The following is a 19,542-nucleotide window of genomic DNA, read 5'->3' on the forward strand; positions in this document are numbered from 1 at the left end:
TTTATTATTTTAAAAAATGTAACAGAACTACCTATTTAGTTGAAATCACTTCAAATTAAATTTGCAAAAAGAAGAAAAAAAAAAAAAAAAAAAAAAAAAAAAAAAAAACGATTCCCTAACTCCATTAACTTAGGACCATAAACATTTCTTTATCAAAATGGGTGTATATGTAACACACAATCCTATCACACAAGCAATTTCGTATGTTTTCAGCTAGAGGCATTTATCAGCAAAATGTGTCATATAATGCAGCTTCCGTATGGGTATCATAATTTATATTAAAGTTTTTTCTCAATTTTATTATCAGTTTTTTTTTCGAATTTTTTTTTTTTTTTTTTTACTTTTTTACCACTCAGCGCCATCAACTGCCTTCCTATAATATGTTGCTCGATCAATATATAAACTTATTATATACAATTGTTTTCCTACATTAATAACATCAATTTGGCTTATCTCTATTCATACATTCCCCAATAGAACATTATATATTACAACCGTTCCAACATAAACCTTTGCCAAGGAAGCATATGCACATAACACATACACAGAAACGTATGGCGACGGGATAGATTATGCTCATGCAACAACAGCAGTTCTGCTATAAGAATCAAGCGGTATAATCTAATAACTTCCCTTTCTCATTTCAACTAAACTTGTACACTGTTTACTACGAATTTTATCAATAAACGGGGATGCGGGAAATCAACATATTTTCATTCGTGTGCAGATTCATAAATTAAAAAAATTTAAGGGGAACAAAAAAGTGTATGTGCGTGTATAAATACATTTATAAATGTTCATAAAAAAAACCTATACACACGACGCTTGCATAAATGCCCACATAAGCAACAGCATAAAAACCTTATTTGCAAATTTCCCCACAATTTAATAAATTTTCTTATAAATTATTCAGGCACGCATAAAATTAATACTTTATTGGGTATTCTTTCTGCTTAACCTCTTTTTTTCTTTTTTTTTTTTTTTTTTATCTTTTTTTTCTTCACCTTAAAGCAGTTCGAATTACCCCCGAGTATTTGTAAGTTCACATCCTCTACTGCTTTTTAATTCATTTTCTCCAATTTTTATTTTTTCACATATCATGGGAGTTTTAGGGGGAGTATATTTACGAGATCTATCCTATTTCCCGTTCATTTTCAACGTCGTTTAATTTTGTATATAAATATGCATATATATATATTGAACGAAGAGTGTTTCCACTTTTGCAATTTTTTTTTTTAACTGTTACAAAAAAAGAGCACCAAAAAGAACGGGTGAGCAATTCATTATTCATAAGATATTTTAAAATAAAAAAAAAAAGGAAAAATAAAATGTACGTATAAAAATATTTCCTTTTTTTAATACATATTTGTTTAAGTTTTAATTACTGCTTTATGAAATACAAAATTATTATCAACAAGCGATCCCCCTCCCTACACCCGAAATCCCCTCAATACTTCATTCTTCCCTGGCCCGTTTGGAAGAAAAAAAGAAAAAAAAAAATGGCTACAATACCTCACTTATTCCATACATATTTTTACCAATTACCCGCATATTGCAGCAAGCACATTTTATTTCACCCTTAGGAACCTCAACCCCTTAAAAAGCTGAGAGTTAGTTATTGCCCTAACATGTACATAAATTAAATGAGTATTCATATATATGTATATATATTAATATATTTTCATAAATATGTTCGTAAATATTTGTGCGCAAATATATATGTACACATGAGAACAATCTTGAAGAAATATTAATTCGTAGCGGGGGTGGAAAAAATGGCACATAAAAAAAAATATAAAAAAATAAGATGATAATCTTAATCAGAAAAATACGCAGATAAGTTTTTATACAAAATAAATAATATTTTTAAATACCATATTCGTGTGGTGGGCTGCTCAGGTTAAAAAACATAAGGTTCTTTCTTATTTTTAGAAATTTAAGAACAAAGTTAAAAATCGTAGATAAATACATCCCATAGAAAAGTAGTAGTAGCTTTTTATATTTCATAAGTACTCTGTCACAAATGTGAAATAGCGCAATTTTATACATGCGTTGTGTTTCATTATCACAAACATATATAGAGGGGGAAGCTTCTTTATTTTAGGAATTACACATAAATACATATTTATATATAAGTGCTTCGCTCATATGAGCATTACACGACCCACCACACCAAACATTGTTGCATAGTATGCACATGTATGGGTGGTAGCACTGCTGTAGTTATGGTGTTTTACCCCTATAAGAAAACATGTACATATGTGCCCATGACACATAAACACGATACATATAAGTTATTGTATAAATTTTATAATTATTTTTTTTTATTTTTGACATTATTAAATTTATGCCTATCCATTGCAACATGAACCCCATTTTTTATTTGCAAAAAAAATGTCAACCGAGCGAAGATAATGTAGTTTGAGTATGGAAAAAAATATATGTTATATATATATATATATATATATGGTGAATCAATAAATAAAGCAAGCATAAAAAAAAATATTATATAAAGGAATTACAAAAAAATATTGTGAAAAAAAAAAAAAAAAAAGATAAATAAGGAATGAATGGAAGAGCGAAATATGAAAAGTAAGAGGAATTATAAACACTTTTTATGTCCTTATAATTTTGTTTAAGTTCCCCTTTTTTCTTTTTCTTTCCAACCTCCACCTTTTTTCTCATAATTTTCCCAACCCATTTTTTTCAAGTAAGAGGATATAACACTTACATAACACAATATATATATATATATATATATATATACATACATATCAGCTACAGAAAAAGTGAAAAAAGAAATTTTATTGCATACAAATAATAAGATGTATGTTAAATGATTTTGTTACATCGTTAAATCGTTCCACAGTTACATAATGTAAATATCGTTTAATGAGTATGAACAAAAAATGAATAATATAAAAAAAAGTATGAAAAAAGGCTCCATGATTTTTATGTACAATATATTAACATAAAATCTCATGGGCTTAAACCATACATGATGGTTATAGCTGCTTACAGTGAAAGGAATAGTATATAACATGTATATATCTCCCGTTTTTTTTTTTTTTTTTTACACATATAAAGAAGATATACACTCGTTTTCTGTATATTTTCTTATCCCATGTATTTATGCATATCCAAAATTATTTATTGTTTATACCTTTTTTTTCTTTTTTTTTTTTTTTTTTCGTACATTGTGTGGATACATTTTTTTTAATCTTTAAATTTTGTTTCATCATATTTATGAATATATATCTACACACTTCCATTTATTCCATTTTAATATTATCACTACCATCACCACCCTCCTTTATAGAGATAACCTTGTCATATAAATTTTAAAAATATTCAGAATATGGAAAATATAAAAGAAGCAGAAATATCTCTGAAAGGTGTGTTGGAAGGGGGTCATAGTGACTGGGTAACTTCCGTTTCTACACCAACAGATGCTAAACTAAAGACAATCGTTAGCGCATCAAGAGGTAATGGAATATTGCATTGTGCATTTTGAGAATGTACACAAAAAATATTCCTATAAATGTTTACATAAATGTTTACTTGAATATCCTTATGAATGTGTCCGCAAATGTTTGGACACCAGCTATATACCATTTTATGATAAAAAAGAAGCGCCCATGTATGCATTTCTTATAGTCGGAGTGGTTCTTTATATGCATATCTAATATAGTACACACGAAAATTTCATTGGTACATATAACGTTAAAAATTTTACAACCTTTCATGGTATCATTGTGCGCATGTCCATCATCACAAGCTTTTGGGTGATCACAAAAATGTGTGATCATCCTTTTTTTACGCGTGAAGTTTGTATTTTTTATATTTGTCAGAGACATTAAGGTTTTGTTTCATTATTTCCTGCATATTAAGCTAAGGCACTTATTTCAAAATCGTAAAATGCATTTGACCATTTGATCGAAAGTTTTACAAAATTTTTCATTTATATGATGACAAGTTTTTATCCCAGCTCACTCTGATATAAACAAATATGAAGAGTAGCATAGCTCATATTAAAAAACTGATAAATGAAAATCCTTGTAAAAAATAAAAAAAATACAATAAATAAACGAGAACAAGCTTAATTGTGACAACGTGTGTGTTATGTATTTGAAAAATTCAGTTCTTCATTTTATGAATGTGAATAATTTTTTTTTTTTTTTCCGAACTAGTTATTTTGCACATATTTTTTTATTTCAATTTTTTTTTTTCCGAACTAGCTATTTTGCACTTATTTTTTTATTTCAATTTTTTTTTTTTTTTTTTTTTTTGCTGTGTAACGCCTATTCCTCATCGCGTTTTACTTTCTCTCATGCACCATGTAGACAAAAAGCTAATCGTGTGGAATATCAACCCAGATGACGATTCAGGAGAAATTGGAACTGCAAAAAAATCCCTAACAGGACACTCTCAAGCAATCAATGACGTTTCGATTTCATCCGACGGATTGTTTGCATTGTCCGGATCTTGGGACCATTCAGTGCGTTTATGGGATTTATCGTGTGGAGAAACTATAAGATCCTTTATTGGACACACATCAGATGTTTTTAGTGTTTCCTTTAGTCCCGATAATAGGCAAATTGTTTCAGCAAGTAGAGACAAAACAATTAAATTATGGAATACTTTAGCTCAGTGTAAGTACACCATAACAGAAGAACAACACACCGATTGGATTACATGTGTTAGATTTTCCCCTTCACCAAAGCAAGCAATTATTGTTTCTTGTGGATGGGATAAATTAGTTAAAGTTTGGAACTTAAAAAATTGTGATCTTAATAAAAACTTAGAAGCACATACAGGTGTTCTAAACACAGTTACTATTTCTCCCGATGGGTCATTATGTGCATCAGGAGGAAAAGACGGTGTTGCAAAATTATGGGATGTCAACGAAGGAAAACATTTATACTCATTAGAAACTGGATGTACCATAAATTCGCTTTGCTTTTCTCCTTGTGATTATTGGTTGTGTGCTGCAACAGATCGATTCATAAGAATATGGAACTTAGAAAGTAAATTAATCATTTCTGAAATATATCCAGTTAAACAATCCAAAGTTGGCTTACCTTGGTGTACGTCCATCACATGGTCAGCTAATGGTCAATACTTGTTTTGTGGTTCCACGGATGGAAATATTTATGTTTATGAAGTTAAAAAGCAATCGATTTAGGGGAAAATAAAAAAAATGAAATAAATCTGAAAAAAACTTGAAAACAGCAGACAACTTTTTTTTTTTTTTTTTTTTTTCTCATTTTTTCTAGGCTATTTTTAATATATTTTATGGATATATATGCACGTACATATATTTACTTATTTATCTTTCATACCTTTATAAGACTACTAATTTAATATCCTTATAAAATTCACATTTTTATAAAATTACACATTTGAATAATTTGTGTAAAAGTGCAAAGTTTCAGCAAAAAGCGTATAATGTGTATATAAAGTGTATAGGCGTACACACCTTGCATACATGTGTTGCATGTATATGTATATATATGTATATACATATGTATACATATATTATATATACATGTCCATTCGAAAAATACCCGAAGCTTTCGATTTTTTATCCAAAAGTGTGACAAAAAAAAAAAAAATGCTCAACTTGCTAATTTTTAAAAGCAAAAAACGTTTCCAGTTTTCTTTAAAGCCTTAAATTTGTTATAAAAGTATTCAGCTGTTGAGCCAAAAAGTTTTTCTTCCCATTCTATAGCTGATCTGTTCTTTTTTTAGGAGGGGTCATAAATTTAAAAAAGAAATTTTTTTTTTTTTCAGCATTTCTTTTGTTTCTTTCCTTTTAACCACACAGATATATCATACAAATGAACTGTTCTTCTATAAGCATACAGTGATGAATATTTCATATAAATGATATAGAGGAGAATTTTTTTTACTTTTTTAATTCGAAAAACATTTATCTTTTTTTTTGTCTCATAAAATAGTATACGTCACCTGAATCCAGTCAATGTCTGAACTGTGCAAATGTGAACTATCCCAGCAATGTCAAAAAAAAAAAAAAAAGGTCGTATTTTTTCACAAAAGTTTTTGCCAAATTGGGGGTAATGGATAGTTTTATGTATATATATCCCTTTATGTGAACGTAAACTTTTTTGTCAAAAAGTTGGTAATAATAAATATTATTTACCATTTCCGTAGCGAAAAATTTAAGAGACCTACACTGTATTCTCACACTCGTGCGTCTGTCTGTATTATACTTCCCTCAAAAACCCATAGAAATGACAAGTACATATGTAAAAAAAAAAAAAAAAAAAACACTCTTCAAATCATTTACTGATGACACTTGGTATACGGAAGAAACACGTTTGGATTTATATTTAAAATGGTGTGCTGTATACAATCAGAAAGGCAAATATGTAATACATTCCTTATTTTTCATCCTGCTAATATATATATATATATATTCATTTGTTTCTTTCCACACCCACCCCAATAGATAAATTCGATTAATAATTACGTATGTGGTTACATGCTTTCTTCTATTTTGTTCTCTTCGTTTTTGTGAAAATGTTAATATATGTACATGTGGATGTGTATACATATATGCACAATATATAAAGTATATGCATATACGTAATTGTACATATTGACACTTTTGAACATTTAAAAAAGAAAAAAAAAAAAAAAAGGGCAGCGTGAGGGGGGCATAAAGGTTAAGATGCGCTTTAAGTCAAAATCAAAGCAGATATAAAGAAAAAAAAAAAAAAAAAAAAGCATTATAATTATGTATACAGGATGTTTTACCAACCCAGTGCGCATCTTAAAATATGAAAAAAAAAAAAAAAAAAAGAATGAAAGAAAGATAAAGCAAAGAACAAAGTAGCAATGCAGATGGGGAGAGGTTATAACTTTGCAAATTTTTTAGATTGTCCAGCTTTCAGTAATATCATAAGTTGACGAAGTATATTTTTTTTTTTTTTTTTTTAAAAGCTATTAAGACGAAAAGGGATAAAAAAAAGTGAAAATTTTTTGAGATACATTTTTATCTCATCTCTGAAACAGCAGTATTTCCGAAAAAAGAAAAAAAACAAAAGCATAAAGAAAGGAGGAGAAACATTGCCTTTCGCCCCTCTCTCTCCCTCTGGCTGAGTTGACACTTTTACAGTTTTTTTAACAACTGGAAAAACATAAAATAAAAAAATACATACATGCACTAAAATGTACATGCATTGACAAGTACATATATGTATGTTTTTCTCTGTGCGTACTCTTGGGTTGAAGCACTGGAAAGGTGAGGCACCAATTTCTTTCAAGTGATTGCAAGGAGCAAATATGTACATGTTGTCAGAAGACGAAATAACCTACACCAACAGTCTCTACAGCGAGCAAGTTGGGACAGATGAAAATCAAAATGGGAAAGAAAAACATAATCATTATAAAAGGAATAAAATCAGTAGCTACAGTTTTTCGAATGATGAAAGGGACAACGAAAATGAGAGCCAAAATGGGTACAGAAATGAGAGAAAAAATAGATACCGAAATGGATACCAAAGTGATTACCACAGTGATTACCAAAGTGATTATCAAAATGATTACCCAAAGGAGTACCAAAATGAGTACTCAAATGAGCTCCAAAACGAATTCGAACTTTTCAAATATGTTTGCATAGCATCCATAGAAGATGCCGAAATTTTACTCAAGTGCAGTTTTCTCAGTGACGATTTAGACACTTCGGCAAATTGTACAATAAAAAAGATATTGATGGCTTCGAAAAAAAAATTAAATTATTGTAATAAGAAAATTCTTAATTGGGAAAATAAAATTATATATTTTACAATATGTACAGAAAAAAAATTGGCATTTTTTTTAATCGGATTACATATGAAAACATGTTTTAAAAACTACATTTTTGAATTCTTAAGAAAATTAGAAATTTATGCCAAGTCCAACTTGTTTTATAACCAAAATTACAAATCACAAAATATCAACCCATCTAAAATTCACACCATTCAATCATTTATGAAGAATACTATAAAAAGTATTAATAAATGCTGCCGAGATGAAAAAATTATAGCTGTTAAACAAAAATTACATCGAATTAATTCTGTAATGAATAACCATATAGACAACTTATATCAGTCCAGGGGAAACATACGAGCTTTGCAGTATAAAACTCAAAATATGTCAAAAAATACATTAAACTTTGTTCAAAATAGTAAGCGATTAAAAAGAGCCATGTTCTTCAAGTACTGGAAGACTTATGTTTGCTTGGCTTTCTTTGCAATTATAGGGTTTAAGGTCTACAGATCCATTTGATCCTCTTGGTCTATTTGACCAACTCGACCTACTTGCCCCACACGCCCCATTTGATTTTTTTTTTTTTTTCTTTTTCCTCCGTTCTATATAACACTATTGAGCAAACCTTTTATGTGTACTTTTTATTTAAAACAGTGCTGTGTGTGTAAAATTACTTGTTACTTAATTTTAATGTAAGTCTCTCAACCTGTGTGTTTCTCATGTTACATATGTGTTACTTATTTGTGTTATTATTTATTTATCCATCTATCATTTATGATTATTTTATTTTTTTTTTATTATTTTTTTTTTTTTTTTCCATTATATTATGTGTATACTTAATCGCGTTTCAGCGTATAAATGTTCTTGACGTGTTTGGTGTGCACCTTTTTTGGTCATTATTATTTATTTTATTATTTTATTTTTTTTTTTTTTTGCTTTGAAAAAGTGCAACTTTTTTAATTAAACGTACCTGATCCACGTTACAATCTTCTAGCATGAATAATGCTCTTATCAATAAAAATGTGAATTATATAATAATACTCTCATTCTTCGTTCATTTATCCTTTGCCATCAAAAAAAATATATCAACAAAAATGCAACGTACAAATTTTTCGGGTTACCGTAGCTATTTTCAGGTTGAATGAGAAATAAAGTTTTAGGGAAAAATGTCTTCGTTTATCCTCTTACATATGACTGATATGTTTCATAAACTGCTTTTCAATCGGGAAGCTTTTAAATATGGAAACAACCAAATAGTCTAACTCCTAAATCTGCGAGCCTCTCATTTGACCATCCCCTTTTTTTTTTTTTTTTTTTTTTTATCAATCCATGGAGAATAATTAAAATGATGATTTTTTCAGCTGCTCACATAAGGAGCTCATCTTACGGTACTGAGGAGATAATGCCGTTTCTATCTTTTTTTTTTTTTTTTTTTTTTTTTTTTTCTTCCATTATGTTATTCCCCACTGCAAAAATTTTTTTATAAAAAAAAAAAAAAAAAAAACGTTCAACAGATCCCAACGGACTTGAAATTCAGAAAATACAACAAATACGAAGAATATGTGCAATTTTGATGGAAAAACACGAATGGTACAAACGATAACGTGATAATTATTCATATTGTAAAGGTATATCACATAAAAAAAAAAAAAGTATATAAGGCCCATAGGAGGAATATCCAAGCAGATTCAAACAGAACATTGGTAATTGGGCATTGGAGACGTTATGTGATAAAATTTCTCAGCAACGAGAAATTTTGTGTTCTTCCCTCGAAACACAAAACAAGGATTAAAATTTTTGTTTTCCTTTGTTTTGTTTTGTCTCGTCTCGTCTCGTCTTGTCTTGTCTTGTCTTTTTTTTTTTTTTATACCTCCCCTTCTACTCGAACTTTCCCCCCCCCCTATTCTTCCTGTTTTTTCTGTTCCTGCGTATTGTTCTGTGCATTCGAATCCTCATCCTTGGTATGGATTTCCTGAAATTCATTGCTAAACACAGATTCGTTTAGGGATTCCATTTCTAAAAGTTTCATTTTTTTTTTCCTCTTCTTTTCTTGTTTCAATTCTTCAATAAATTTATGAATCTCTTCTTTTAACTCAGGCATGGGGACCAGTTGTTCCTTAGTAAGTGGTGCCCTATTAAATGGATCATTGGGTTCACTCATTAGGTGTCTCTCAATGTTTTTTCTGTCAATGACAATGCTAGATGTAGGTAGAAAAACGGGATCTAACATAATATCTTGCAAAATGGGATCTAAAAATTTATCAGGAATATCATTAACATCGTCAAATAATTCTACTTCATCTTTCATATCAATAATTTGTTGACAAAAATTCTTAAATTTATTTAAATCTTCTTTAGATATAAGTCCTTCTCTCTTACATATATAATATGCCTTATTAAAAATCTCAGGTTTGTAGTACCTCCCTTCATTTGCAATTTCTCTAGTTAATAATTCTTCATGTTCTTTGTCAGAATTTAATAAAAAAAGATATGATTCTACGATACTGGTTAGCCATAACTGAGGTCTAAAGTTATATTGTTCCATATTTCTTACTTTAATATTTAAACATTTAGGACCAACTAAATAATCAAAATAACAATTCAAGCAAGTAACAATTTGCGTCAAAATAGTGTTAGATGTAACGATGCTGTTTGGGTAACTCTTACATAATAAATTTAAAAAAATGCATGATTTATAACAATAATTTATTATCATTTTCGTCCGTGCAGCTAAATTTCTCATACTCTCATTACTTATATCTGCACCTACACTCCTTCCACCTGTTTCATCATTATCAGTATTGTCACTATTATATGCTTCGTTTGTACTCCGAAAACTGGTGCCAAAATTATTATCAAAATCGTTCCCATAATTGGCTAACGAATTGGAATTCAATCTACTATCCAAATTGGGGCCAGCATTGGGATCAGCATTGGGGTCAGCATTAGGGTCAGTATTGGGGTCAACATTCGAGCCAATAGCACGGCTACTAGATGAGTCCAGTTGATTGATTACATTTTCAGTGGGTGTTCTGCTGTTCCTCGTCACATCTGTGTAAATATTCGAATTGCTTATTCCATTTGAGGTCCAACTTCCAACACTGATTCTAGCACGATTAGCAGCCCTTTGGATATCACTCCTCTTCTTGTCCTCCCTCCTTTTAATTTCAGATAAGTAGGAAACTACCTCCTCAACAAGAAAATTAACATCATTCAATAACAAATGAATCAAATGGACGAACAAATTATTGTTCTTAATAACTAACTGGGTAAATTGATCCACATATATTTCATTCAAAAAAAGACTATTGAAATTTTCTACAATGCGAACCCTAGTTTGCATTCTTTCTGTGTATTCACCTTTTTGTGATGCAATAAAAACATTTGTCAACGATCTTATGATATATTTTCTCGTTAAATCTGACTCTTCAATCATTTTTTTCAAACTATCACTCCTATACAAGTGTGTAAATGTTTTCGGAGCTGCTTCACATCTCAGATGTATACTTTTTATATGATTCTCACTTAACATGGTAAAGATACAAAAAGCTAAAAACAAATCCATATTTAGATAACTTATAAAGGTTTCATTATTTGGACTCTTAAACGTATCCAATTCGTATAACAGATAAATAATATCAAATATATCACTCAAAAAAAATGTTGGAATGATTGAAAACTGGGGAGAAGCGTACAGATGATCTTCGCTGTTCAAACAGCTTTCTGGATCATCGTTCTGATTTGATCTTTGAACTTCGCTTGCTTCTTCATTAACATCTTTTTTTTCTCCATCTTCATTTCCTTCATCATTATTGTGATTACCTTCATTCCTTATATTCCTTTTATCCACTTCTCCTTCTGTCTCCCCCTCCGTCTCATGTGGAGCGTTTTTTACATCACCACATGAAGTTTCATTATCTTTTTCTTCGTTTGACCTATTTCCACTCTTCTTTTTCTCATTCTCATTTTTCTCTTTCTTCTTCTTCTCCTGCTGCTGCTGCTCCTCCTCCTCTTCCACTTCATCCATTCTGCCACTAACTGCATGGGAAACACTTCCAAAAATTCTGTTTCTCTTAAGGTAATTTTTTTCGTTCGGCGGAGGACAAGATTTTAAGACGAGTGGGTTAAGACACCCATTATGATCTTTTAACATGTTTTGCATATTCACACTGATATTTCCTTGCATATCATAAATGTAAGCAGCGTGTAAGAAGTAAGCCATACATAAATGTAAAAACTTAAATAAGAGTTGAATAAACCTCGTATTATATAAAAATATTTTCCATGTGTGTATATTCATGTAATAATAATTTTTATCTTTTGCATTTGGTACTTCTTGAACAATCCTAATAAATTCATCAATAGATGGTTTCAAGAACACACTCAAAGATTTGAATGTCATCCAAAAGATAGATGTAATAAACTTGGGTTCTTTTTTAAAACTTTCTAAATTTTTTAGTTTATTTTTTATTTTTTCCACATTTGACTTTTCTTCAAAAGATGATTGATTTATTATATTTTTTAACAAAAATTTTGAAAAGGGATCATCCCTTAGAAAAAAAAGTGAATCAAAATCACTAATTTTGTTCATTGTTATGGGTTCACAAAGACATAATAAAATCCAAAACATGTTCATACAAAATCCGTAAGAATTCTCCCCTAACAATTTTAAAAATAATCCATACGATGCATCTAAAGATTGAGGATATGTCGAATAATGATACATTATTTTTGTCTTCTTCTCATTTGAAACAATAATACAATTTAGCCATAGTAAAACTCTTTTCTTACTCTCGTTACTTACTTTTAACAAATTTTTTATCGTTTCAACACAATTTTCTAAAATCCAATTCGTGTCTCTTCTTAATAAAAAGTATGTATTTTTTAAAGCACTTAATGTCATTTTATTCAATGAATTAGTAACACTGTTATAGAAATATTTATACATTACTATTTCTTCTTTTTTTGTTATATTTGGCATCGTTATCACTGTGGGAGATATTAGTCTCCCTAAAAGACTATTCAATTGTAAGTTGTATCCACAAGAATTTATTTCTTTGTCTTTGCTGCATTCCTTACTTTCGTCAAATCCATGTTTTGATATGGATGTGTTATTTACACTATCCGTTGGTGAACCATTCTCCGCTGCTGCACCTGCTGCGGGAATAATAGTGTCTTCCATTTTGTCTCTTAAATTCAAGTATAAAAATATGGACTTATTATTTATAATAAATTCAGCTACTTGCTTAAAACTTGTCAGAAATTTCAACAACACTGCAACATCATTTTTCGGATATATCAAACTCCTTCCATTCAAGTTATCTAATATGAGATCTATGACTGGGGTAAAAAACTTATTTAATTGCTTTTCTTGTTCACGTTCTTCATTTTTATCATTTTCTTCTATAACAGATAATATTTTTTTTAAAAAACGAGATGTACATGAACCCTTTAAAAATTCATAAAAGGTAAGTACCCGTTCTTTTGATGATATAGTAACATCTGGATACACATCTAAATTTTCTAAGTAAATTAATGCACTATTAATTATTTGATTCAATATCTCATTACTTACATTCTCTACTTCATTATTATTTAGTTGGCTATTTTTAAAAATATTTTTATCAGATAACCTGGATGCACAGGAACATAAATAACTTAAACAATTTTTCTTTTGTTTATGTAAATACGCTATTTTGTGCAATAATATAAAATATAAATTATCAATTTCCAAATACAGTTCTTTCTCTTCTTTACTTTCTTTTAATTCCTTTTCGTATGATTCTAAGTGAACCTTTATATTGCTTGCCGCGTTCCTCCTAAGGCATATTTGCAGGATATTTTGCAAAATTTCATCTTCTTTTCCCTTATTCAGCATTATTATTGCTACTCTTGCTGTTACTACTCCTATTTCTGCTGCTGTATCCGTCTTGCCACTTCAGCACCCTATGCTCTTTGTCTCTTTTCTCTATCTTTTTCCTCTTAGTTTACGTTTCTAGCTCTTTTTCTTATATTGCTAATCAATTTCTGTTCAACTTCCTTAAAAGGCTATTCCTTTAACTTTGCCACTACCTCTGTACGAAACGTAAGAACAAAATAAAGAAATAACGGACGACTGGAAAAATGAAAGAGCCAATGGGATAATACGTGTAAATGATGATATCACACTTTTTCTTTAATGAGAACAATTTGGTTATATGTTTTCACTTCAATATGTTTCTTCTTCGAAAAAAAAAAAAAAAAAAAAAAAAAAAATGTACTACGTAATATATCTTCTCCAATGAAGTTTCTTAATATTTCTGTTGCAGCTACTTGTTATAATTCCAACTTTTGTTATATATATGATTTCTTCTCCTTTTTGTTAGAAATAAAAATTGATGTGTTACCCGTTTATCTATTTTTACTTTTATGTATACATACATGAATATATATATATATATATATATATATATATATTTTAATTAACACGGAAAAAAAGCTTGCTGTCAGAAGATGCCCTAAATTTTGCTTTCCTCTTTATATAATTTACTTCTTTTTTTTTGGGATGGAAGAAGGAAGGGCTCCTCTTTCTGCATCTTTGGTTATGTATTTTTTTGTTATCTTTTGTATATATGTATTTATATATATGTATATATATGTATTATTGTTATTCTTTCTTGCTTGGTATTTTTTGTTGATTTTTTCTCGCATTTGGCACTTTTTGCACTTTTACATTATTTATTTATTTATTTTTTTTTTTTTTTTCCTTTGGTTTTCACCACCTTTCGGACTTTATTTTTCATGTTCGTCTGTTTTTGTTTTTACTCATTTTCACTTCCCTATTTTTACCAACATAGTTTTTTTTACTTATTTTTATTTCCCTTATTTTCATTTAATTTCAAATTTTAATAGTTCCCACGGGACCGTCTGCTTTTTTTTATTTTTCCAAATCTGCCCTTATTTTGAGCCAAATCGCGTCGCATTCTTCCTTTTTTTTTTTTTTTTTTTTTTTTTTTTTTTTTTCCTTTTTTTTTTTTTTTTTTTTTTTTTTTTTTTTTTTTTTTTTTTTTTTTTTTTTTTTTTTTTTTTTTTTTTTTTTTTTTTTTTTTTTTTTTTTTTTTTTTTTTTTTTTTTTTTTTTTTTTTTTTTTTTTTTTCCCTTGATGATTTTCATCTCCTTAGGATTTTTATAGATTTATTATATAGCCCCTATTATACTTAGTCTTTTTAAATTTTTATTTAATATATTGAAATGGGTGCAAAAGGTTTTTTTTAATATATACACTCAAACTGTGTAATACCACACAGTGCTTATAATATGTTTGTGAGATTATCATGTTCGTCTGTTTTTTTTTTACTTATTTTGACTTCCTTATTTTTTCCAACAGAGTTTTTTTTACTTATTTTTTGTTCCCTTTTTTTCCTTTAATTTCAAATTTTAATAGTTCCCACGGGACCGTTTTCTTTTTTTTATTTTTCCAAATTTGCCCTTTTTTTTAGCCAAATCGCGTCTTTTTTTTTTTTTTTTTTTTTTTTTTTTTTTTTTTTTTCCCTTGATGATTTTCATCTCCTTAGGATTTTTATAGATTTATTATATAGCCCCTATTATACTTAGTCTTTTTAAATTTTTATTTAATATATTGAAATGGGTGCAAAAGGTTTTTTTTAATATATACACTCAAACTGTGTAATACCACACAGTGCTTATAATATGTTTGTGAGATTACTATTTCCAAGTTCCTATACGGGACAAGAGCTGCGAATAAAAGAGAAACAGTTGATGTGGATAGGAGGGTGTACACAGTGATTACCTGAAAAGTTACATTTCGCCCAGCCTTTCTTTCATATATATTTTTTGCAGTTCTTTCTCTCCTTCACAATTAAAACTTTTCTTTTTAGAAATTTACTCGTTTTTACCCTTGAGAATTATTATACAAAATAAGTAGGTGTTACACAAAACATCCACCCACCTAGAGAACTGTGAAAAGTCTACTCTTAGTCTTACCACGTCGACACACACATATGTTCGCAATGTATGCCAAAATGCATGTGTGTTCATATAAATGTATATATTCCCCTGAAAGGGCACAAAAGTCCTATAACAAGGTTTTAAAAACATTTAGGAGTAAAAAAAAATAATAAAAATATAATAAAGATAATTGGTCCTATTTTTTATAGATTTTCTACGTTATATATATCTTCTTAGAATTAACACCTTTTTTATAAACCTTTTTTTTTTTTTTTTTTTATAAAAAATTCAATCTTTGCACTCAGTATGCATTCCTTTATATTCCCTATCTTTTATAAACTTCCCTCCTCACTCTTTCGTACTTTATGTTCCTTGTGCAAAAGTTATCATTAAAAAAAGGCTGTTCATACAAATATCAAATCGATTATACTTTGCTATCTGATGAATATACCACAATAAAATAAAATAAAAAATATTCGACACGCATGATGATTTGATTCAGTTTCGTTTGGAGCTACTATTTCTTTTCTTCTATTTCCTTTCCTTTCCTTTCCTTTTTTTTTCTTTTCTTTTCTTTTCTTTCCTTTTTTTTTTTTTTTTTTTTTTTTTTTACACACAGAGGTTACACTTTTACATGAGAGAGGTTAAGACTTATTTTTTGTTCATTAAACGCATTACTTAATTTAGGGGATTGCAGCTTTTCCAGTAGCTCCTCATTTTGTGTTGTACTATCACTCTATTAAAGTATTACATATTGTGTATTTATAATAAAACTAAGAGAAAAAAGAAATTCTTTCCCTCCTCACACTGTTACAACGTGTACTTTAGGGAAAATATACATATATATATATATTTGTTTTCTTTCCATTTTTGTTCTTTTTCAATAACGATTTGCTCATGCTGTAAGAGAAATAGTAGAACCAAAAGCTTACGAAACTTCACTGGGTAAAAAAATATGCATTACATATGGTACCTATAAATGAAAAGAAGCACAATGCATGTATGTTACATTTACCAGCATAGAACATAATATGTGATGTCCAAGTATTTATTACGTCACTATGGAGTAGCTCCCCATAGCTCTTAAACTTTTCTTTCTTTGCTTTATTTCTTTTTCTCTCGTGATCTATTAGGAGAAATTTTACTACTAAAATGCATACATTTTTTCATTTAACCTTGTCAATCATTTTCTCTACCTTGAATACTACTTGGTAAGAGGTGTAGCTATTTTCCACACTTGTAAAACATATCACAGTGATGAAATTTTTTTTTTTTTTTTTTTTTTTTTGTTATTACTAATGTTAACTGCTTTTTTATTTTTTATTTTATTATTTTTTTTTTTTTTTTTTTCTCCCCCTCATCTGTTGAATAATACTAGGAGAGATTAATCTAACCTGTTAGAAAATGCCTCTAAATATGTACTACACACAATGAAAAGAGATAAAATAAAAAAAAATAATAATAATAAAAATAATAATAATATAAAAAATTATTATAATAATAAAAAAAATAATAATAAAAATAATAATAATAATAAATAAAATAAAAATAAGTAAATAGAATGAACAATACACAAATGAATAAAATGCGTAATAAAAAGTAAACAAGTAAAATGAGTGATACATAATAACTACATAAAAGATACACTAAATGAAAAGGAAGGAGCCAAACGAAGTGCACATTTCTAATGACTATAATGACACACATTTTATGAATTACACTCCTCCTTGTAGATTGGAAAGACTGATCACTTCACTGATAAGGAGTCTTATCAACGTTGAGCACATATGTAAATGGGAAAAGCAAAATATATCAGATAATTTTTATTCGTTTTTTTTTTTGTTTATATATTTCTGCATGTTGATCGAAATTACACATCTACATCGACCACCATTATCACTCCAAACAAATACACATGAATACATATATATATGCATGCCTCCACAATTTAAAACTCACCAAGCCATAATCATGGATGGTAACAGGCGATTCGCAAAGGAAAAGGGAATCCACTCCTCCCTGGGACACTATATGGGATCAAAAACCCTCATTCAAGTTAACATACATTTATTTGTATACTGGTGCATAAACACATATATAATCATGTGTACATATGCGTCTCCACAAAAAAAAGCAAAATAAGCACACACATGTACAGACACATACAAGTGTGACAATTTGGTAAAACCTTTTAAACTCTCCTTTCCATTTCTTAAACAGATCATAGAAATATGTATTAGATTAAACATAAAAATTTTATCCGTTTTTTCGCTTTCCTTGTTGAATTATAACAGAAGTCCCGAGGAAGTGCACTTTCTCTTTTACTTAAATCTACTCATTTTGATTAATGAGGATATATTTATGTAAGCCTGTTCCCATCTGTGTGTCTTCCATGAGTGAACACACCCGTGGCTTGTACCATGACCATTCAGTTCATGTGAAATAACTGAATGTTTCATCATATTAACATGTAAACAATATTATTTACATCTTAGGAATTTCATAAGGGACAATAAAATAAGAGTCAAAGTAATTGGAAACCTCTCCTACATTAATGAAGCATACCGGAAAATTATCTACGAGGTAGAACAGAAAACAAAGCAGTTTGACAAGTAAGCTCTTAGAGGAAAGGACATACCTCAATTGGAGTATTTAAAATATACATATGTATATATGTATATATTTTTTCACAACTTTATTGGTTACATTAGTACATTTTTATTAGACATATTTTTACAACAATAGTCATGATTACTCAATATAGATTCACCACCACCCCCTTACTAATCCCACACATATGTGCATAATATTCTCTCCTGTTCACCCAAACATCAAACCATTCAACTGTGCATATACATACGGGCATTTCTTCATTCTTAGCCTTACGCTGAACATATTCTTTTCATATACCAGTAGAAACGAAATGAGCTTATGTAAATTTGACCCGAATTTGTATTATAATACTTATAAGAATCTCTTAGAGGAACAAAAAATATCCTATTCTACCTCGACATTAGCAAACATGAAAAATCAAAATAAATGCGAATATTTAGAACATATAATGAAAAAAGAAAGAACTGATCCTAAGGAAATTTATGAAGTAGATTGTATATGTGGGAAACGAGCTTTCTTAAATCAGAAGCAAATAAAAATGTATCATTAAAAGAATGGAAAAACAAATAAGAATAATGAAAATAAATACTGCTCCATAATTCACCTCGTTTCTCAGAACAAAACAAACAATTGTGGGGAATTGGGTGCATTATAACATTTCATTACCCCTTTTTTCTTCCATTTTTTTTGCTATTTTTTCTCTTATTTTTTTTTTTTTTTACTTTATTTTATCCAATTTTTTTATTCTTAATTCTTTTCATCACTTACGCAGAGTTAATTACTATAAGAAGCTGCTTACATGCGATATGCCACCTCCGAATATTTTGATAAGGACTTCGGGAGAGAAGAGGCTATCGGATTTTATGCTATACCAAGTTAGGACATACCAAAAAAAAAAAAAAAAAAAAAAAAAACACTCCAACATAATCAATCAGTACATAAATTTATATCTGCATGTGTCTACTCTCCCCCATCCTCGAGAATACCATAATTAGCAGAATATTATTTTACATTTTTTCCATCCTTAATTTGCAGATTTCCGAATTTACAGAAATTTATTTCATCAATGAGTACTGGCCAGCGTTTAATTTTTTTCAGTTCATATATGTTATTTTGCACTACACAATTTTTCAGACAACCAAAATAGCTTTTTCATACTCAAATCCGTGTACACATTAACTATTATATTTTATTTTTATTTTTTTATGC

General features: G+C 28.9%; 4 protein-coding genes across 4 annotated transcripts; 3 read left to right on the top strand and 1 right to left on the bottom strand.

The window, feature by feature from the left end:
- Positions 1-3,358: 3,358 nt before the first annotated feature.
- Positions 3,359-5,185, top strand: PGO_050480 (receptor for activated c kinase; the record flags this gene model as incomplete). Its single annotated transcript, XM_028686426.1, has 2 exons — positions 3,359-3,485; positions 4,344-5,185. The coding sequence occupies 2 exons, from the start codon at positions 3,359-3,361 to the stop codon at positions 5,183-5,185; spliced, it is 969 nt and encodes a 322-aa protein (XP_028542227.1).
- A 2,123-nt stretch (positions 5,186-7,308) lies between these two features.
- PGO_050490 (hypothetical protein, conserved) lies at positions 7,309-8,292 on the top strand (the record flags this gene model as incomplete). Its single annotated transcript, XM_028686427.1, has 1 exon — positions 7,309-8,292. The coding sequence occupies one exon, from the start codon at positions 7,309-7,311 to the stop codon at positions 8,290-8,292; it is 984 nt and encodes a 327-aa protein (XP_028542228.1).
- A 1,381-nt stretch (positions 8,293-9,673) lies between these two features.
- Positions 9,674-13,651, bottom strand: PGO_050500 (ubiquitin conjugation factor E4 B; the record flags this gene model as incomplete). Its single annotated transcript, XM_028686428.1, has 1 exon — positions 9,674-13,651. The coding sequence occupies one exon, from the start codon at positions 13,649-13,651 to the stop codon at positions 9,674-9,676; it is 3,978 nt and encodes a 1,325-aa protein (XP_028542229.1).
- Positions 13,652-17,124: 3,473 nt separating this feature from the next.
- Positions 17,125-19,512, top strand: PGO_050510 (dehydrodolichyl diphosphate synthetase; the record flags this gene model as incomplete). The annotated part of the gene is made up of 8 exons (XM_028686429.1): positions 17,125-17,138; positions 17,454-17,509; positions 17,684-17,775; positions 17,941-18,083; positions 18,216-18,332; positions 18,601-18,873; positions 19,106-19,208; positions 19,369-19,512. The coding sequence occupies 8 exons, from the start codon at positions 17,125-17,127 to the stop codon at positions 19,510-19,512; spliced, it is 942 nt and encodes a 313-aa protein (XP_028542230.1).
- Positions 19,513-19,542: the final 30 nt, after the last annotated feature.

This window comes from Plasmodium gonderi (assembly GCF_002157705.1).
Source record: "Plasmodium gonderi DNA, contig: Chr05, whole genome shotgun sequence".
NCBI lineage: Eukaryota > Apicomplexa > Aconoidasida > Haemosporida > Plasmodiidae > Plasmodium > Plasmodium gonderi.